At 47.5% G+C, this 22,334-nt stretch overlaps 1 protein-coding gene across 2 annotated transcripts; it reads right to left on the bottom strand.

Moving 5' to 3' along the window:
• Positions 1-528: 528 nt before the first annotated feature.
• MPHOSPH6 (M-phase phosphoprotein 6) lies at positions 529-14,313 on the bottom strand. Of its 2 annotated transcripts, none has more exons than XM_085856636.1 (5): positions 14,155-14,313; positions 11,106-11,218; positions 4,750-4,840; positions 4,487-4,584; positions 529-1,258 (listed from the first exon to the last, which is right to left on the bottom strand). In XM_085856636.1, exons 1-5 carry the CDS (start codon positions 14,209-14,211, stop codon positions 1,084-1,086), a joined length of 534 nt encoding a protein of 177 aa, XP_085712762.1. In that variant the 5' UTR covers positions 14,212-14,313; the 3' UTR covers positions 529-1,083. The 2 variants fall into 2 exon arrangements, with proteins under 2 accessions (XP_085712762.1, XP_085712763.1); XM_085856637.1 differs by having other exon boundaries at positions 14,136-14,278.
• Between the last annotated feature and the right edge of the window lie 8,021 nt (positions 14,314-22,334).

Here is a 22,334-nt window from a genome sequence, read left to right on the forward strand (position 1 = left end):
CACACACACACACACACACACACACACACACACACACACACACACACACACACACACACACACACACACACACACACACACACACACCCTCCCCTTTCCGGGTTTCCAGTTTGTCCTTCTGCGGCTACATCCCTCTTGTTCATCCTGTGTCCTCCCCTTGCCCTCATTTTCTCAATAACCATTATCCCTTAAAAATGTCCCTCCATTTTGTCCCTCATCCCTGCTGTTGTTCTCCCTCCCTCTCTCTTTCAATCGTTTTACATCCTGATCCGTTCTGTGATCTAGCTCCTCCATGAGCCTCAACTCTGCAGATAATTTTTCTTTTTTAAATGGTCTCATGGTCCGAAGAAAAAAATATTTTCGAATTTTGATCGACCACGTTCAAGTTTGAGGCAACAACAAAAGAAATGGGAAATCTACGTCACAACGACCGGACACAAACCTTCGTTTGGGTGGAGAGTACAGTGAACCATGAACCACGTCCCACGTCCCACCCCCCCCCCCCCGCCTGTAACCAGTTCGGCAGCCTGACAGGATGGGGGTTTTAATGGGAATTTGAAATATAAAATGGGATATGTACACGGTACAAAGTTTTAACCAGACTTTGATTGAACACCGCCTTACACCACGGACACAAAATTGACCAAATAAATAAATAAATGATTTTTTTTTTTAAACATAAGCAAAGTCACGCGACTCGAAAAACGTGGTAGAAATCTGCGTTCACGTTTCGAACAGCACAGAAGGAGCAACAAAATTCACCACCGTGCTGTAACACCACAATCGAGGTTACACAGAGGCCGGGGAGTTACTGCCACGGATCGAGGACGGGCAAATCAGGGAAAGGTTGGAGTCGGAGAGCCCTCGCGTTGCTGACGGAACATTACGAGGTCAAAGAACAAATTGCTTCGGAGAATGGTAAAAACAAAACAAATTAAAATCCCTCGATTCATCCACGTTGTGATTATTCAAATAAAAGAATAACGAGAATGGTGTCCGACGTGCAAAACGGAATGGTTGTGCCAATTGTACGCGATCCGTACAAACGGGCGGAACCCGATTGGAAAATTCTAACTCCAACTGTCAGTCAGTTGGTCGTAGAAACTTTTTCTTGGTTGCCCCAAGACGTGACTTGTTCCTCGATTCACCACCGGCACCGTCGTCCTCTTCTTCTTCACCATCATCATCGTCAGGATGACGGGATCGCTGTCGCTTGTTCTGAAATTTCTTCCCAATCGTTTCCACCACAGACTGGTACCTAGAGGAGAGATCACGACACAGAGAGATCATGACACGGAGACAGAGCACCTGGAGAATTGAGAAACACTTTTTCATATTTATCGGAAGAAAAAAAAAAGGTTAAAAGCAAGAAAATCAAGAAAACTATTCGAAATTGTAGAACGAGCATTTCAACCTGAAGGCCAAGTTTGTGGATTTGCACAAAGTGCGTCAAAGCAACGTGCAGACACCCTGGTCCACGATCAAAATGCAAGGCCTGAAGGTGCACACACTGCTCCTGCCTCGATGGCTTAATCAGAAAAACAAGATGATCAATGTGAAACTCATGAACCCCCACCCCTCAACTCCCCACCACCATCACCCCCACCCATCCCATCCCATCCCATCCCATCTCAGGGTTACACAAACGCCCAGCTGCTGAAAACACAAAAACTTTTCGTGGCACCAACACAGGAAGACGTAAGGGGAGAAATAAAAGCAAGAATGGAAAGAGGAAGTTGAAAAACGAGCAAAAACAGAATTTTTTTCTTTTAAAGCAGAATTGAAAAAAAGGTCAACAAAGGTCAGCGAGTGTGCTTTACATTCCCAGGACATCAACATACAAATGTGGGTTCACCAAGGAGAGAAGAGGAGAGGTAATGAAGAGGAGAAGTTCTCAGTTCGAAAACAAACGGCAGTAGGCTGGAAAAACATCGGGTGAGAAAGGATGTGAGGGGGTAATGGGGTTGGCGGGAAGAGGGAACAAAATACCGGCAGAGGAAAGACAACCGTAGAGCCGATCACGTGTAACAGGTGCACAGAACGAAAGGTTGAAAGTTCGGCGACGTTGCATCTCAAGGGTCAAAACCAAAATAAAAAGTACAGTAAAGGGATCAAAGTATTAATTTTACTCCACGTGGTCCAAACAACCTTCCGGCGGTGCCGAAGCACCATGCCAGATCACGGCTGAAAGGAGCACAGCTCGAGATACGAGCAGCACATTCACACTCAAGGAAATGGTGCCGTGGCATTCTTCAAGTGAGACTCCAACCCTGCTTCCCAAGCAGGCTCGACCCTGGCCTATGTACGGCCAAGTTACCGAGGACGTGAGCATTCCTGAGATTTCTCCCAATTGCTCGAATGACTGCCTGCGAAAAAGGGGGGACGTCGCAAGGTGGCAACGCCAGCACACAGAGAGAAACGAAAGGAGACGTCACTCAACCCGACGCTGGGGACTGTGTCTGTCGAAAGACTCTGTGTGCACGTGATTGGCGTGGTCGTGCTTCCATGAGCCTTCGACCCGACGGAAAATGTGAATAAAAAGCTCTTCTAAAGAGCCGAGGACCAAGCTGTCATCAGGGTGATACGAGCATACACGTGTGAAAAATCACTTGACGGTTTCGTCTCGTGCCAAAACAAGCAAAGGAAAAAGTTTGGAGTTGTTCTTTCCTTCATGGTGGGCTTCTTCGGAAAGTTTCTGTCAAAGAGCCAAACGCTCACCAGGAATGAAACAAAGAGAGTTTAACTATCACTCCTGAACTCAAAGCTTGCCAATTGCTGGCCTCTCGACTCGCTCCAGGCAACAGGAGCAATTAGTCAACGGCGGTTATAGCACAGCAACAGTTTGGCATGAGGTCAGCCAAGGGACTGGGAAGATCAAAAGAAAGAAAGTTGTAAATGATGTGATCATCCTCATGGAAACATCCTGCCATTTTGATGTATAGTGGGGAATTTTAAAGGAGAAGGCTTTCTGAGCTCGCTCATTTTAAACCGCCCCGTTTCGGAGTGAACCTCACACGGTGCTGGGTGAACGGTGGATAAACTCAATTGATGCACTTTCCAACGCAGCACAGGTATCCACCCCACCTATGTGGGTACTTTGGTTTGTTAATGAAAAAGTTAATGGAGTTTTAAGCTAATATAATCTCTTTACGATAGAATGAGCAGTGATCTTGCTGTGGACGCCCACCGTACGCTCGCATGCATGAGCAGTGTCCGTAAAGTAACACCTGTAAGGACTCGTTTTGTAATCACATTCACATTCCTCACTGCCCCCACAGTTACGTGTCATCATCTCGCCTGGTGTTGGCTTAGTGGTTAGGGTGGCGGCTTGGGATCCTAGGATACTGAGTTCAAACCCCGTTGGCCGCTGAATTAAAATACACCAGGAGGTTGAATCAGCCTGTCATCCTTGCGAGGTCGGCAAAATGAGCACCAGAGTACTGGTAAGGGGGACACTGCATCAGCGGCATAGCCGCGTCCCAACCAATGATGCAACCAGCAGCCACAGGCTGCACTCGATAGAGAGAGTGTCATCACCGCATCTTCTGTCATTGAGCAAGAGGAAAATTACATACAATAAAAGGAGAACAGAGCAGGACTGGGAGAGGAAAAGAGTAAATTAGGAGCTATTGGTGCTGGTGGCTGATTGCGGAACGTGTGCTCCTCGTCTGCCCAATTCTAAATCATCTGCTCCGTCAATAACCGCCCACCTCGATCATCCGCCCCATTGATAACCTCTCAACTCATAATCAACCACCCCCCTGGTAACGGCCTTACTCATAAATCACCACCCAATTGATAACCACATGACTCACAATAATCCGTCCCGTCGATAACCACCCGCCTTGATAACCTATCGACTCAATCAACCACCTTACTCATAATCACATGACTCGTAATCAACCATCAACCGCCCCATCGATGACCACATGACATCATCTGCACTGTCGATATCCACCATCCCCGCCCCATGTCGTCATGTATCCCCCAAAGTACCAACCACATGAATATTCCTGACAGTGGTGCCAGAACAGAAGAGGCACCTGACAAACCCCCTCAAATGCTTTTCAAAGTCAGATTATACTTTTCACATCTACCTCTTCATTCCGTTTCCTCTATCTCTTCCTCCCCCCCCCCTCCTCCCCGGCAGAGGGAAGAGAATGTGCAGAGCCTTTAGGGAATGCCAGCAATGCCAGATGATTAGTTGGCATGTTTATACAAATAAAGGCAGACACAGTCAGGCACAATCCCCGATAGAGAGAGAGAGAGAATAAATTGTGCAGGCCATCCTGCGCGATATGCACTTTCGGACCTGTGGAATGCTGGGTCACCCAGTTCCTTGAGTCCGTCTGTGCTGCTCGGATGTCAAGCAAAGCTCATCACGGCCGTGATCATCAGAACGGGACAGACGTCGTGATTACGCTACCTCCTCAAACAGGCACACGTCCCATACTGCCCGATCGTCTACCATCCTAATCAAGCTCACCTCCTCGCCATTTCTGCATCAGATATGTCCTTCTCATTGTCGTCATCCTCTTCTTCAGACGTAGTTTCTTGCGAAGCGTTCAGCCGTTTGCACAGTTGCTGCCCTCAGACAGAAATGGACAAACAGCCGCCCGTTAAACTTTAACACGTTACAGTTTGGTGCACTTCCAACCACCGTTTCCAGCAAACAGATACTTCGACTGCACCATGCAACGAGACATTCGCGGTGGTAAAACGAGGAAAATTTGAAAACATTCTCCACACCTCCACTTCGGGGTTGAAACCGTGGAAAGACATTCGACCAAACAGCAACTGCTCACAGGTGGAAAAACTCACATTCTCCACACACAGGGCCCTGGAGAGACAAAAGACAGCGATGATTATACATCAATGCAACATCCATATAAGACATCCATGTAGTTTCTGCATCTACACTTGTTCTGGTATCAAACACCAATCTTGGTTACAAAACACGTTACGCTAATGGGCGTTTCTTCACCTTTAACTCACCAGGTAAAACGGGTCTGTGGCAGCACTGTATTAACAAGAAATGAAATCTCAAAAAAAAAAAAAAAAACAACCAAACAAGGGAGGGATGCCACAATACGACACCACAATCCTCTTATGGATTACCATCACGACATCTTGACATTTTACTTTTGTTGTGGGATTGTGATGGAACAATGTCAAAAGATATCGTGATGCGAAACCAGAAGAGGATTGTGGTGCCGTATAGTGGCATCCCTCCCTTGTTTGGTTGTTTTTTTTTTTTTTTTTTTAATCTTATTTCATCCCTCTATGTTTTTACATTTTTCTTAAAATGTTTTTCTTTCTTGTTTCGGAAATTTTTTGCAAGTGATAAAATGCTTAATGTTTTATACATTTTGTTATTTCGGTGTGAATTAAATCCATCGATGTTAGGACCAAAATGATGCAAATCAAAGTGTTGAAATATAACCAACTTTATGTACAGCAATACCCAAATCGTTGGCATCGTGAGCAGCCGAGAGAATGGCTCGCACCAAGTCCGTCGAGAAGGTGGGATCAACGGTGGCCGTCAACATAAATACACTCATTAATCCTCCCGACATAAAAACTGTTATAAACCAATTTGCGACCAACAAACAAATCCATTTACCAACAGGGTTCATGGGATGAATGCCAAATGAGAAGTTGCGACACTGCAGTGATATTTCAGAGTCAAACGACCCTGTTCCTGTTCATCATCATGTTAGAACACCTGTGAAACGTCTTTCCACAACCCTCGCGCAACATATTGGAGCAGTTTATTGCCGCACAAAATGTCATTTTAACATTTATTTGGCTTTTTCAATCTGGGACGCGTTCAAAACCACCTCGATCCACGATGCCAGTCAGCTAAGCGGTGCTAACGAAAATGGCGCCGTCACATGACCGCAAGGTGGTGACACTTTTCCCCGTGTTATGAGCGTTCTATTTATTTTCAATGTTTTATATATTTTGTTATTTTGGTAAGGATTAAATCCATCTCAGTTATGAAATCATTTTAATACTAGTTTCAGTTGATTTGGGTGATAACAAAGGGATAACACATCTGTGATAACACAGCATAACAAAGGGAACAGAAGCAGGAGAAAATGGAAAAACCAACAGCAGGGCGGAGGGAGAAGGTAGACAGAGATGGACAAACAAGAGATGCAGGTAACGATGAGGAGTAAGGGAGAACACAAGGGGTGGACAAGATGGATACATAAGCAAATTTTTGGGAAGGGTGGGAGTGGTTTAACTGGTGTCGAAAAGATCATGATATTTGGATTTGAGATGACCTGAGATGGTGGTGAACAGCTGTGTTGAAGACCCAGAGGGAAGAATGAGATCGAAGAGAATGTGGAAGGTGGTTCCACAGGTGGGGAAAAAAAAAAGAGGAACAGATGAGTGGAGGTGAGCAGTTGTTCTGGATTTAGGCATTTTCACTCAAAATGGGTTGCTGGTGGACCAGATGCGTCCTGCAGATACTTGGGGTGTGACAGAGCATAAAAAGGGCAGAGCGTGCAAGACCAGAAATGAACCGGAAGACGACAAAGAGATCACCAACCTGTCGGTGATGGCGAAGCGATAGGCCCATAGACTCAGCTTCATCGCGAGAGATTCCAATGATCTTGAAAGCCTTGGTTTTCATGGCATCAAGCTGGGCAATATGTGGGGCAGGGAGTCAGCCCAGAGGGGAGAATAGTACTCCATCAGGCTGCATTGAAGGCCTTGCAGGTGGATAGTTCAGGTGTGCCAAGGAATGACTTTGTACGACAGATGATGCCCAGTTGGTGACTGGCTTTGGAGGCCAGCTTGGAAATGTGGCTCTCCGTGGAAATATCATTACGGATAGTGGGACCCAAAAGCTTGAATGAAAGGACTTCCTCATGAGGATTGTTGAGAAAGTAGATGGGGCTGGGGGGGGGGGGATTCCCAGACAGTCCTTTCGGAGAGACATAGTGAGAGTGTAACATTTGTCGGAATTGAAAGACATGTTCCAAGTATTGGACCAGCTAGTGATTTTATCCAGATTTGCAGAGAGTGAAGAAGCTGCTCCCTGCTGACCTGATGGATGACAGATGGTACGGCAGAGGGTGGAGGCATCAGCAAAGAGATAAAGAGGATTTTCCAGAGAGTCGGAGAGGTCATTGATGAAAACCAGGAAAAGAACAGGGCCCAGAACGCTGCCTTGAGGAACTCCAGTCTGTACAGGAAGAGGGGATGAAAGAACTCCATTAAGGGCCACGTGTTGGCTGCAACAGGAAATGTTATTTTCTGGCTCTCCTGAGGGTAGACAGACGCTTGCTACTCACTTTAAGGAATGATCCGAGGTTGCCTTCGATTGGATTTGCCTTCAAGAAGGAGAATGCAAGTTGTTTTGAACAACAGCCTCACCACAAGATTCAGAGAACCAAGAGTGGGAGGATGGGTAAGATAACTGAAGATGAGATGGGATGAATCTGTGCATAAGAGAGAGCAGGATTCTGTGGAAGAATTCCCAAACTAAATCAATATCTGGGGCAGTAGATATAGATCAGTCATGAAATGTGATGTCTGCTTGCAGTCCCTGCCAGTTTGCCTGAATGAACTGCCAGACTCGCCAGCATTCTCTGAAAATGGCCAGAGAGATGTTTACCTTCGCAAGCACATGATCAGATGACCAATTTGGGGGCAGAGGACGAGCAAGATACATTGGTGGGGAAGTTGGTCATTGCCGAATCCAGAAGGAAATATTTTCCAATGGAAGAAATCCGGGTGGGAAAATTTAGGGATTGAGTCAGTCCCATGGAGTCACAGAAGTCCTTTGCAAAGTGCCATGGCTGGTGAGAGAGGTACCAACACCCAGCCAATTAGCATGGTGACAAATGAAGTCACCACATATGAAGAAAAGAGAGTTGGGATGAGTGATTATAAGTTGGTCCATGTTGTCTGAGAGAGAGGGATGTCGATGGAGTCATCACTGTTGGGAGGACGGTACAACACACAGAGAAACATGAGGTGGCAGCGGAGGGGAAGTCACAGCCAGAGGTATTGCTGGGGTTTGGGAGGTGTAAGAGCAGTGCATCCATCCATTGGGCCCACACTCTGTGCAGAGACTTGGTGCTGCCGAAGCAGACTCCTTGGCTATTGGGCATAATCCTGGATGGGTCGCTACTCCGACACAGGATAACAGCAAGCTGGTACTCATTTTGCCGACCTCAGAATGATGACAGGCTGAGTCAACCCCACCTGGTATTAATTCAACAGCCAAGCAGGATGTGAACTCAGGTCCCCGAGGATCCCAAACCCACCACTCTGGAGAGCAGTATACACAGAGTGAGAAATTGGAGTTTCTGATGTACTGCGCAACTCTGCTGCCAGGACGGGGTTCATGTCGATCAAATTAGAGAGACACGAAGGAGTCAGGTACATCCGATGGGAGAAAGGATTCTGTTAAACAGAAGATGTCTAGTTCATTGGCAGTGGTTTGGATAGAGAGATCTGTCAGGTTGGAACAGAGGCCCTGGATGTTTGAGGTCCACCCAGTTAGAGATAGGGGGAGCATTGGGATGGTGCAGGATTGAGGAGGTGGCTTTGCGGGGGCAAAGAGAGGCTTTGGGGGAGGAGGGTGAGGTGAAGGTTAAGGTTTGAGTGTGTGGGGTGTGAGAAAGTTTGAGTGCGTGGGGTGCGGAGGAAGATTTGAGTGTGTGGGGGGTCCGGGGTAAGAATAGTGTGCGTGGGGTGTGGGGGTAAAAAAAAAAAGTGTGAGTGAGGAGTGTGGGGGAAGGTTTAAGAGGGTGGCGTGAGAAGGAAGCATTGAGAGGGTGTGGTGCGGAGGGAGGCAGAAAGGGGGGATGTGAAGCTTTGAGGGGGGTGGGGTGGAGGTGGATACTTTTTTTGATTCCTAATTTCTAATTTTGATAAACGGAGATAAAGATCATGCGATGGGGGATTGGAAGACTTGTTAAACGCATGGAGGAATGCTGCGCTGCATGATCGGAGAAGGGGGAATGGGTGGGGAGGGGTTTGTGGACGAGGTGCAGATCAGGCTAAAACCTCAGAAAAATGATTCTTAATTGAAGAACAAGATGACGAAGAATAAATATTGTGGTGGAGAAGCAGAACGTGTGCAGCATGTGTAAAGAAACAAGGGTTGAAATGCATTCTTAAAATGATTTTGGTGAAAGAAGCAACATTTATATTATTGAATGTCGATTCCGTTTGGAGAGAAGAGGAGTGGGGAGGGGAGTGGGGGGATGTAAAACCAGAAGCAGAAGGAAATTGAATGAAAATGAGAATCATCATGGAGTTCAATGAAATATAAAAGTTTCTTGCTTGTTTGTTCCAATTTTTTTGAAACGAGAAAAGGAAACTGGAAGTAGAATAGGATAAAGTTGAGGAAATAGAAGCGGAGTACCCGGGAATACACCCAGGACTACTTCACTAAAGCAAACTTTCTATCCGATTCAAGCTTTTACAATACGAAACAAATAGCACAAAACAACGAACAAATCAATATGAAATATTGCAATGGGACGAACGAGCAAAAAATTGACGAATGACACGCACGCACGCACCGAATTTGGCTTGGAAAACTCAGCTTTCGTGAGGTGGAAACGAGCAGCTGCAGATTTCACCAACCAACATGGAGAATCCCTGAACGGGTTCATTTTGATACAGTCTGCCATCCCACCTTCCTCTCCAAAAGGCATCCAGGTCCAACTCCACACGTGGATTCGTGACTTCCTTTACTCTCGTCGCCAACGTGCGGCTCTCAAAGGAATCCTTTCATCTCCTCTCCCTGTCAAAGCTGGAGTGCACCCAAGGAAAATGTTCTGGGCCCAGTCCCATTCCTGTTCTTCATCAATGATCTCCCACTCTCTGGAAAATCCTCTTTATCTCTTTGCTGATGACTCCACCTTGTACCGTGACATCCCTCAGACAGGCAGGCTGCAGGTTATTCCCTCTCTTCAGACTGACAAAATCACAAGCTGGTCAAACACTTGGGATAAGTCTTTCAGTCGTGACAAATGTCACACTCTCACCATCATCTTCCGAAAGGACCATCTGGAAGTCATTCAAACTCCTCGGTCTCTCTATCAGCCATGATCTTTATTGGGAAAAAAAATACATTTCAAAGTTGGCCACCAAAGTCAGTAACACACCTGAACACCTATCCACTGACAAGGCCTTCCTTCATCCACAGCTTGATACAGTACCGTTTTCCCCTCCTACTTGGCTCCGCAATCTCCCATCTTGCTCAGCTTGACACCATGAAAAACAAAACAAGGCCTTTAAGATTCCCATGATGAAGCTGAGTCTATGGGCGTATCACTTCACCATCGCAGATAGGTCAGTTGTCTCTCTGTCTTCTACCACCTCCTTTTTGGTCTTGTACCCTCTGCTCTTTCTGTGCTTTGTCCCCCCTCAGGTTCCTGCAGGGCACACACGGTCCACCAGCAACCCCCTTCTGGTGAAAGTACCGAAATCCACCTCCACCGATTTGTTCCTCTCCCCCCCCCCCCTCCCCCAACCTGTGCAACCAACTTCCACATCCTCTTGAAGCTCATTCTTCCCTGCAGGTCTTCAAGACAGCTGCTCACCACCATCACAGATCGCCCCCAATCCAAAACCATGATATTTTCTACCCTCGTTAAATCACCCCCACCCCTCACACCCCAGTCCCTCCTCCTTTTTTTTTTCCAGTTTTCTCTCCTGAGAGTTTCCTTCTGTATCGATCTTGTCCACCACATGCATCTCTCCTGCCCCCTCATTCCTCCACACACCCATTGTTTGAACAAGTCTCCCTGTGGTTGTCGCACAACTCTGCTGTTTGTGTGTCTCCCCCCCCCCCCTTTCTACAAGCCTTCACTCTGTATACAAAAAAAAAACAACATATTAGTGTACAATAGGAGAACATTCCTGAACCAAGCGAGTTAATCCCCAACAGATTTACTCTACCATGCTGAAGTTAGAACGTGACGCCATATTTAGTTGATATTGCAGTCCCGGGTGTGTACACTCGTCTACCGATTCGACAAATGGCTGACAAGTCAGAGGTGACCAATTCCCTCCTCTCACAGCTTAAGTCACACACTGAACATGACAAGCAAAGAAAAACAACTCCTCACTCGTTTTTGGCAAGTTCTGGTAGATCCAAGTACCAGTGTTCATCACTGATGATGCGCTTCTCACGCTGCTCCAAGTCCTGTTTGGCTTCCTCCGTCAGGTATCGTTGCATAAACTGATGTAGGGAGAGAAGGGGCATTCTCATGTCGGGCTTGAACACGGCACATCCATGTTCAGTTTAACCATGAAAGCACAGTTGCATGACCTTCACTACACAAACAAAGAAGAAGAAACAAACACGAGTGTGTTGGCAATGATGTCCATCGCACACTCATGTTTATAAACCACGGAGGAGAGAAAGACAGAGCGATTGTAATGTTCAAATTATGCTTAAAAAATTAACTACACCGGTGTTTGAAGTGCACATGGCTTGTCACGCCAGATCACAGGTGGACGCATACCCCTTGAGAGACGACACCACCTCCCTCACTCATAGGTAAGTAGGCAGCAGCGGCTCTCCCTCCGATCAGCAGAGGCCCACACCACCCCCTCCCCCCACCCACCCCATCTTCCAATAAGTGATCCACCCTCCTCCCGCCAATAGTCTTCCCTTCCCCTTTGATAGGCAGATTACCATCCCCATCTCTCCTCTGATAAACAGATGACCCTCTCACCCCTTCTGAGAGGCAGATGACCACTCCCACCCCATCCAACTCAGAAAGACAGATGACCATCCCATTGCCCCCCACACCACCCACTGATAAACAGATGACCATGCCCATCCCATTTCCCCCCCCCCACCCTCTGATAAACAGATGACCATCTCCATCCCATTGCCCCCCACCCTCTGATAAACAGATGACCATCTCCATCCCATTGCTCCCCACACCACCCACTGATAAACAGATGACCATCCCCATCCCATTTCCCCCCCCCACCCACTGATAAACAGATGACCATCCGCATCCCATTTCCCCCCCCCCACCCTCTGATAAACAGATGACCATCCCCATCCCATTGCCCCCACACCACCCACTGATAAACAGATGACCATCCCCATCCCATTTCCCCTCCCCACCCACTGATAAACAGATGACCATCCCCATCCCATTTCCCCCCCCACCCTCTGATAAACAGATGACCATCCCCATCCCATTGCCCCCACACCACTCACTGATAAACAGATGACCATCCCCATCCCATTTCCCCCCCCACCCTCTGATAAACAGATGACCATCCCCATCCCATTTCCCCACACCACCCACTGATAAACAGATGACCATCCCCATCCCATTTCCCCTCCCCACCCACTGATAAACAGATGACCATCCCCATCCCATTTCCCCCCCCACCCTCTGATAAACAGATGACCATCCCCATCCCATTGCCCCCCACACCACTCACTGATAAACAGATGACCATCCCCATCCCATTTCCCCCCCCACCCTCTGATAAACAGATGACCATCCCCATCCCATTTCCCCCCCCCACCCTCTGATAAACAGATGACCATCCCCATCCCATTTCCCCACACCACCCACTGATAAACAGATGACCATCCCCATCCCATTTCCCCTCCCCACCCACTGATAAACAGATGACCATCCCCATCCCATTGCCCCCACACCACCCACTGATAAACAGATGACCATCCCCATCCCATTTCCCCCCCCACCCTCTGATAAACAGATGACCATCTCCATCCCATTGCCCCCCCCCACCCTCTGATAAACAGATGACCATCTCCATCCCATTGCCCCCCACACCACCCACTGATAAACAGATGACCATCCCCATCCCATTTCCCCCCCACCCACTGATAAACAGATGACCATCCGCATCCCATTTCCCCCCCCACCCTCTGATAAACAGATGACCATCCCCATCCCATTGCCCCCACACCACCCACTGATAAACAGATGACCATCCCCATCCCATTTCCCCTCCCCACCCACTGATAAACAGATGACCATCCCCATCCCATTTCCCCCCCCACCCTCTGATAAACAGATGACCATCCCCATCCCATTGCCCCCCACACCACTCACTGATAAACAGATGACCATCCCCATCCCATTTCCCCCCCCCCCACCCTCTGATAAACAGATGACCATCCCCATCCCATTTCCCCACACCACCCACTGATAAACAGATGACCATCCCCATCCCATTTCCCCTCCCCACCCACTGATAAACAGATGACCATCCCCATCCCATTTCCCCCCCACCCTCTGATAAACAGATGACCATCCCCATCCCATTGCCCCCCACACCACTCACTGATAAACAGATGACCATCCCCATCCCATTTCCCCCCCCCACCCTCTGATAAACAGATGACCATCCCCATCCCATTGCCCCCCCCCACCCACTGATAAACAGATGACCATCCCCATCCCATTGCCCCCCACCCACTGATAAACAGATGACCATCCCCATCCCATTTCCCCCCCACCCTCTGATAAACAGATGACCATCCCCATCCCATTTCCCCACACCACCCACTGATAAACAGATGACCATCCCCATCCCATTTCCCCTCCCCACCCACTGATAAACAGATGACCATCCCCATCCCATTTCCCCCCCACCCTCTGATAAACAGATGACCATCCCCATCCCATTGCCCCCCACACCACTCACTGATAAACAGATGACCATCCCCATCCCATTTCCCCCCCCCACCCTCTGATAAACAGATGACCATCCCCATCCCATTTCCCCACACCACCCACTGATAAACAGATGACCATCCCCATCCCATTTCCCCCCCACCCACTGATAAACAGATGACCATCCCCATCCCATTTCCCCCCACCCTCTGATAAACAGATGACCATCCCCATCCCATTTCCCCCCCCACCCTCTGATAAACAGATGACCATCCCCATCCCATTGCCCCCCACACCACCCACTGATAAACAGATGACCATCCCCATCCCATTTCCCCCCCACCCTCTGATAAACAGATGACCATCCCCATCCCATTTCCCCCCCCCACCCACCCACTGATAAACAGATGACCATCCCCACGGCCCGGCCCACGTAATCCCTCACAGGTTTCCCGCTATCCGAGTCCGGTAAACGCCAACCTCCTCATCCGAGGCACACCTTCATTTTCAAGAGGTTATTGGACAACCTCATCTTGCGCCTGCTTGAACTCGCCATCCTCACTCGCCTTGCCGAACACCTCCACAGTCAAACGTCGTCCGCACCTCGCTCACTACTTCCGGTTCCTGTCAGAACTCTCAGGCTTCAACAAAAACCACATTATTATTATTATTGTGTAAGTATTTCTCACAACGCGAGTACGGCCTTCACGAGACCTGAACATGTAATAAAATTAATTCACTCGCTTGCTCACCAGCTCAAACCTCGCACGTTCCGAACAATCGCCATTCAAACGAACGATGATTTTTAACCATACACCGCCCAGTTACGCTCACATCTTTGCATCATGTTTCTTGACGAGTTTGTCGCCGCTCACCGGCAGATCAGGAAGAATAAAACGAGAGCAGTCGAAAAAAACTTCTCCTCGTGTGTTCATTAATTCCTTATTTCAATTGGGGGTACCCCCCCCGCCCCCCGTGAGAGGCATCCCCCGGAGTTTGGTCCTCCTTCCACCACGTCCCCCTTCATCGAACATTTCTCTCCAATTCCTCCTGTGATTTTTTTTAAAAGACGTCGTTTCGTTGCTTTTTTTTTCCTCTTTGATTTGGAATCTTTTCTCCAGCATCAGGATTGGTCGAAAATCGAAACCGTTTCGGTCAATTTCAGCACATTCAAAATGCTGTCCGCTTTGTGTGAACCATGACGGTGTAGTTCGCCGCAGAACTACAGCAACCAACGGGAGTGACGGAAATGTCGATTTTAAAGTTAATTTTTGTGCTTCTCTCAGACAAGACAACTTTGTTTCATTTAAATAATAATAATAATAATAATAATAATAATAATAATAATTGAGATAACGAGGTTGGTAATAAAAATTTCCGCGTTTCCGGGCAAAAGAGAAACCTTTTATGAGGGGAGGTAAAAAAAAAAGTAAAATAAACTTTTCCTACGTTCAGCGAGTCCTATTTCAGTAGTTGTATAGAAGAAAGTTTTTACTCATGCGTCCCGAAGGAGGTCGGTATTAGCATGACAAGTACATCATGAAAGGGACTCGCTGAGAAACGTGGGATTCGAACCTCGGTCGGAACTCGCGCGGAAAAGTGCGAGACCCCGAAGTTACCGCGAGGCTGTCACGGCTTACGGAAAAAATCACACCAAAACGGTCTTAAACGTGAACAGAATCAGAAAAAAAATCACTTAACACTTAATCGTTGTTTTTTTCTTAAATAAATACCTTGAAGGGAAGATTTTTTTTTTAATATTATTTCGCGCCCTTTTTACGCTCGACTGGCTCCGCCCACAAAAAAACGTCCGATTGTCTCCGCCTCTCCCGTGACGTCACCTCAACTTCCGGTTCGTGCCACGCGCGGTGTGACGGCGCATTCTGCCGTTCTCCATCATGACTTTGACTGTCGTCGTCGTCGTCGTCGTCGTCGTCGTGTGGAGATGCTCAATCAGAACATTATTCTTCTTTTAAATTCACTTCGTGACGAGTCTGAAGCGAGCTGCGTGGCCGTTATCCAAAACGTGCTGCCAATCTCCCCCTGGATGACGTCATTGGAGTTTATGTGGAATTTTTTTGGGGGGCGGTACCCGAACTCTCGCATCTTTCTTTAACTGTGACGTCTCAAAAAATTATTACAATTAAAAAAACGCCGTTCAGGTCTTTGTTCATTGCTTGAAAATCAATTTAATCACATCAAAAATGTATTTATTTATTTATTCTCATTCTGTGGACCTTTTTTATTCGACAGACAGCGGCTGGAAAAGGTCAACAACTTCATCAACAAGCTGGTGTTCTTCTTTCACGTGCATGTCAAAGGCTGCGGGGTAGCATCATTGACTGAGGGCGTGGCGATGCCGCTGATGTGGTGCCCTCTGGATGTGAGGATAGGATTTTGTAATTTGGCCATGATGCCGGCGATAGCTTGCCTTCTATTCATGAAGGACACCGTGGGAACTTCAATGTCTACGTGACAAGACTGATCGTCACGATGATGTGTCGCATCACATGTTCAGTCACCTATCCATGACCTTGTTGACAACCTGCTGCAACCACGAGGCACGTGGTCGGCCCATCGGCCTCCTCCACTCATGAGACTCCCTCACTGAGAGAATCTGGTGAGCAGGATCAGCGTCAGGAAAACGAGCCACATGTACGTACAGCAGCAGCTGACGCTCACGGACCATGCAGGTAACAAATCTCATCCGAGTCTCTCTCTCAGCAACCGCTCGTTAGACACAAAGTTTGACAAGCGATAGCCAAGGATTCTCTGAAAAGACCTGGTACCAAAGGAATTAAGTCTCCGTCTCAGATCCTTTGTCAGTGTCGAAGCGGCACATCCGTAGAGCAAGACGAGGAGCACCAAGGACCTGAAGACTCAGACTTTCATCCTCCTCCACAGGTGCCAACAGCGGCACACTCCATGATCCAGTGAATCCATGATTCCCCGGGTCTGACTCAAACGTCCATTGACCTCCGGCTCACAACCTGCACAGACATGAATATCATGACCAAGGTAAGTAATTCCCTCCATGACCTCAACATCCTCACCACAAACAGTACAGACAAGATGGCAGCAACCAAGATGTCATTGAAAGCCGGGATCTTAGTTTTGACCCAGGAAACCCATAATCCCAGCATCTCCAACTCCTCATTCAGCACCTCGAGGGCCCCCAAAAGAATATCTTGAGTCTCCGCAAAGATGACTGCATCATCTGCGAAATCAAGGTCAGAGATCTTGACATTCCCAAACGATGCAACGCAGCTTGATCTCTCTGACATCCTCCCCAGAATCCAGTCAATACAAGCACTGAAAAGTGTGGGGGCCAGTACACACCTTTGATGAACTCCAGTAACAACTGGAAATAAGTTGGAGTTGGTATCACCACATCTCACAGCACTCTCAGTTCCAGAGTAGAGTTCAGACATCAGATTGATCAGTTTTGGTGGCACCCCACGAAGACCAAGAATCCTCCAGAGGGCATCCCGATTCACTGAATCTAACGCTTTACAGGGATCAACAAAGGCTGCAAGCAGCCCCTGCCGAGCCTCTCGTCTGTGTTCGGTGAGGACCCGAAGAGCAAGGATTCGGTCAATCGCTGACTTATTCAGTGTAAAGCTCAACTGCTCCCGGCACTGGTGATCAAGCAGATGGTGGTGAATCCTGTGGAAAATTATCCTAGCAAAGACCTTGTCCGGCACTGAGAGCAGCGTCTCCCCTCGGTAGTTGTTGCAGTCCTGCCGATCACCCTTCCCTTTCCAGAGTGGGACAACAAGGCCCCTCTTCAGTCAATTGGGATGATGCCTGTGTTCCAAACAGAGCACAGAACTGCATGTAACGACATGAGTACAGCATTTCCATCAGCCTTGAGAAGTTCAGCATGGATGCCACAGATCCCTGGGGCTTTACCCCCTTTCAACTGCTTCACCGCAGCCTGTTTCCACAAATGAAGGTAGTTCACAGTTGATTGGAGGGTCAGCAATGGGGATAGTTATACCCTGACGTCCAACTCAACAAAACTGGTGGGTCAGCCTGGTACAGCCGCTCATAGTAACCGGCCCAGCGGGCCTTCACTTCGGATTCCTCTATCAAGAGCCCGCCACCCTCTGCTCTCACAGCAGCATACTGAGGAATGGGCTTGGAGGAACGCAATGCACGAATGCCTCTCTCCGCAGGACGAGAATCACTTTTCCACAGGTGATGCCCTACCCCTTCACAGATTCCTCGTACATAGACCTCTTTGTTCACCCTCAGCACATGTACAATTTTATGCCTAAGCTCCCTCAACAGTTCAGCCCTAATCTATCAGCCCTGCGACTTTTGTCACTGGTATCCAGTGTCCGTTGGGAGACAAAGTTCCTCTTCGCCTGATGGTGGGTTCCAAGATATCTGCCAGTAACATCAAGGATGGTGGACTTTGAAGGTACTCCACAACTCCTTATGTTTCCCCAAAGCACCCAGACGCCCCCAAATCCCCACGCAGCCTGTTCACAAACTATTCAGCTACCCTCCTATCCCTGAGCTTGTCAACATCCAGCCTCGGCTGGGATGGTACCATTGTCCTGGATTTAAGGTGCAACTTAAGAGTTGCTTCAACAAGCCTGTGGTCAGTATTGAGGAACTGAGCACTCCGGTAGACCGTGTAGTTCTGGATCATCCTTCAGTGACCATCAACGAGCACATAGTCAATCTCTTTTACCACACCACCAGCGTTGGAATACCAAGTCCAGCAATGAGCCTGTGAGTGCTGAATCCATGAACCGGCCACCCTAAGTCCACTACTTCTTGTAAAGTTAAGAAACTTAGTGCTATTCTAGTTCACAGTTCCAGACCCATGGGGACCAGCACATGTCTCATAACCATCCCTATCAGTGTCTGCTTTTGTAAGTTGCTTATATTGTTGCCGAATCGTTCACATTTCTTCCTATTCCTGCCCCAGACACCAATAAACAACATTCACTGTGCCACATACCTTTCCTTGCCTACCTGTAATAAATCCTTGTAGAAATGTTCCCAGCTCGTTTTTGTCTGTTCTTTCATTGATCCAGCATGGTCCGTATCCTAACCTAGCCGGGACTTTATTCCCAACGATCCGTTCCTTTTAGCCAGTACGTCCTTGGCAGTGGCGCTCGGCTGCATCTGATCCGGTAAAGTGATCCGGTTCGGACAAGGCGTACCGAGGGCATGTCCCCCGGTAATTAGGTCACGTGATTAATTAGGTAACCCGATTAATCCATAGACGGGAGCACCCTCGGTCACATGGTTGAGTTATTGGCGTTCACGGTCGGTTAACGGCCCGCCGCGTCACGGAATTGTCCGTGTGTGACGGCCTGCAATTCCTGGGAGTCTGGTTGGAACCCGAGATATCTTTCCTCCCCCCCCCCCCACTGGTGGTCTTCTCACCCGACCCCTGGCCCCCGACAACAATAGCATGGCCTCTTTGGAATACCACAGGTTATTATCCCCGGTACAACACGGCTTCTGGGAGAAACACTCGTGCCTGTCAAACTTAATATCAGCACAAGAATGTTGGATACGAGTGATAGACCAGTGCCGTGCAGTTGATGTAATCTATGTGGACTTCAGCAAAGCTTTTGATACCGTGCCCTATGACCGACTTCTGCTGAAACTCAAAGAGCTAGGAATTGAACAACCATTACTCTCCTGGATCCGAGATTTTCTCGCAGGCTGTAAGCAGCGGATCTCCATAAACAGTACTCTGTCACCGTGGAAAGAAGTTCTGAGCGGCGTACCGCAGGGTTCCAGACTCAGTCCTGTCCCATTTCTAGCGTACATAGACAAGTTGGCAGATAGTCTCTGTTCTAATGCCTTTGTATTTGCTGCTGATGTTAAAATATGGTGCGACGCCCCCAAGAGCGGCGAGCGATCAATGTTGCAAGATGACTTGCTTCATCTGGAGAACTGGATAGACAAATGGCTGATGCAACTGGACCCCCTAAAATTCAATGTGATGCAAATATGGCGCCCAAGTTCCGTGCAGACAAACAGACTCAATAATGTTGCACTGCCAGTTGTGATGGAGGTTACTGACTTTAGAGTCTGCACGCAGGCGACACAGTCGCTGACTAAGCAATGTGCCATTGTCACAAATAGGACTCCAAGAGTGCCTTTCACCATTCGTTATGCTTTTGATGAGATTACACCAGATATTTTCCATTATCTATCTGCTCCCCTTGTAAGATCACATCTTGAATATGCACTTCTGGTGAGGAAGCCGTTTTTGTAGCGTGACAAAGTTATACTTGAATGCATTGTGCCAAAAAAGGTGAGGGTTCAGGAGCGTTTCTCATGAGGAATGACTATAAACCTCCATCTCCAACTCCATATATATATATATATATATATATATATATATATATATATATATATATATATATATATATATATATATATATATATATATATATATATATATATATATCTGTGAAGGGGATTTAATCATCCTCTACAGAATTCTGCATGGGGACCTTCATGTTTCTCTTGAAGAACCACTTTGCCTTATCCGGGATGTCTGCCTTTGTAGTTATTCTTGGAAACTGACAAAGCCTGCAGCTCGTAGCAAGAGGAGAGCAGTTTATTTCTCTTGAGTGGTTAATGCTTGGAATGGATTAGATGAAGAAACCATCCACACATCATCAGTTGATACTTTCAAGAGGAATGTGGACAGAGTGTGGTTAAGCATTGATAAGACCACATAGGGATTTGTCTTCCTGTCCTATAATCTCACCTGACCTGACCTAAACCTGAGTCGGGATTCAAACTCAGGTTAGACAGTTTTGAGGTGTGAGTGTGTGTGCATACCAACAGATCATCCAGCCAGCCACGAGAGCTGCAAAAGTCGCAATCTGTCCCAACCACCACTCACACATAATATGAGCAAGGTCCCTGGTCCAGCTCAGGTGTCCTTCTGTGAACCATCAAGGAAGAATATATATTTGTTACTAATCCACCCACTCCGCTTTATTGTGCTCGCAAAGTGGATGGACACTCCCAGGCGGCATTGGCCAGTGGCATGAGGTTATTCCGCCTCCCTTACCTGTCCATCCAAGTTGGGAATCTTTCTATCTCCAGCCAACACCAAGAATGGTGGCAGACCTAAGTTGGAGGTTGCTTCATGGGGCACTGAGTTCTGTAGCTTTGCTGCAACATTTCATAAATTTTCCTGGTGGATGTTGTTTCTTCGGTGAAACTGAAACCATCTTTCACATACACCTGTTGTGCCCTCATTTTGAACCGTTTTGTTTGCTGTTTGAAAACCTATCGTAATCTGCTCTATCAGTCAGTCCGTCCGTCATGCTATCTCCTCGTGAACGGTTGTGCAGAAATTCATTGAACTTGGTAGTTATGATAAATACATGGCAGGAAGGTGTGAAAGCAGAACTATTTTGACCCTGCCCCTTGGGCCTTGGGTTGAGGTCAAAAGGTTAAATATCAAAAAATGCAATTTTGGGCACATTTAGCATTCTTTCATGAAACATTGTACATGCAATCAAGATTGGGGGACGCATGAAATCTATAACGATTTTTGGGATTTGACCGCCGGTTCATGCCCCAGGAGGTGGCGACTTAGGGTCACAGGGGGCAAAACAAGATTTTTTTTTTGACTCAAAATTTGACATGGGGTCATTCTTGGTGGAACTTTTTGCCATCTTTCAACTTTGCTTCAGGTGGGAAGCATGGGAATTTGCAACAACGGGCCATCGACTTCACTCTAGTTCATTTCATTTTGGCCTCTGCAAAACTTGCAATATACTAAACCAGACAGGCAAAGATTGAGAATGATGCCATGCAACATGACTTTATTATGTTCACGAATCACTCTGAAGTTCAAGGTGGCACAACATTCCCAAACTATTGGAAGGTGTCTGACATTGAGGGCCTCCATCCATTGTTGTATCACTGCAATTACTATAATCACAATAATAGGAATTGCAGTAATAATAATATTCACAATGAGAATTGCAGATATTCCCAAGCTAATGCAATGTCTGGAGTCTTGGTGTGTCAGACCAAGGTGCCACCATTCCAAATTTGAAGAGGATTGGTGCAGAAATTTAAGAATGGTGTGCAATTTTAATTCTCTCTGGACATATCTTGTTCTTTCGATACAGTCTGGCATCCTGCCTTACTCTCCAAACTGTCTGTCAATGGCATCCAAGGCCAACTCCACATATGGCTTACTCACTTCCTCTACTCTCATAGCCAACATGTGACACTCACCAGAATCCTTTCATCTCCTCTTCCTATCAAGGCGGGAGTGCCTCAAGGCAGAGTTCTGGGCCCAGTCCTCTCGGTGATCTTCATCAATGATCTCTGTCTGACTCTGGGAATTCCTCTTTATCTATTTAATGATCACTTCACCCTATGCTGTGACATCCCTTATCCTTCAAATATCGAAAAAAATCACAAACTGGACCAACACGTGGAACATGTCTTTCAATTCTGACCAATCTCACACTCTCACTATGTCTCTCCGAAAGGACCGCTTGGAAAACCCCCACCCCCCCCCCCATCTACTTTTTCAACAATCCTCTGGAAGAAGTCCTTTCTTTCAAGCTTCTGGGTCTCACAATCTGCCATGATCTTTCCTGGGAAAGCCACATTTCCAACCTGGCCTCCAAAGCCAGTCGCCGACTGGGAATCCTCCATCGTACA

Source organism: Eptatretus burgeri, chromosome 15 (genome assembly GCF_056783735.1).
Source record: "Eptatretus burgeri isolate ZD-2024b chromosome 15, Ebu_testis_v1, whole genome shotgun sequence".
In the NCBI taxonomy this organism is placed as follows: domain Eukaryota; kingdom Metazoa; phylum Chordata; class Myxini; order Myxiniformes; family Myxinidae; genus Eptatretus; species Eptatretus burgeri.

Coding starts and splice junctions, on each gene's coding strand:
- MPHOSPH6 (XM_085856636.1), bottom strand. CDS start 14,211: ATGGCGAGTTCAAGCAGGCGCAAGATGAGGTTGTCCAATAACCTCTTG. Junction 4,841..11,105: donor CCAGAACTTGCCAAAAACGA/GTGAGGAGTTGT, acceptor TTGTCTCTCCAG/GGCCCTGTGTGTGGAGAATG. Junction 1,259..4,486: donor GATGCAGAAATGGCGAGGAG/GTGAGCTTGATT, acceptor TCTCTCCTCTAG/GTACCAGTCTGTGGTGGAAA.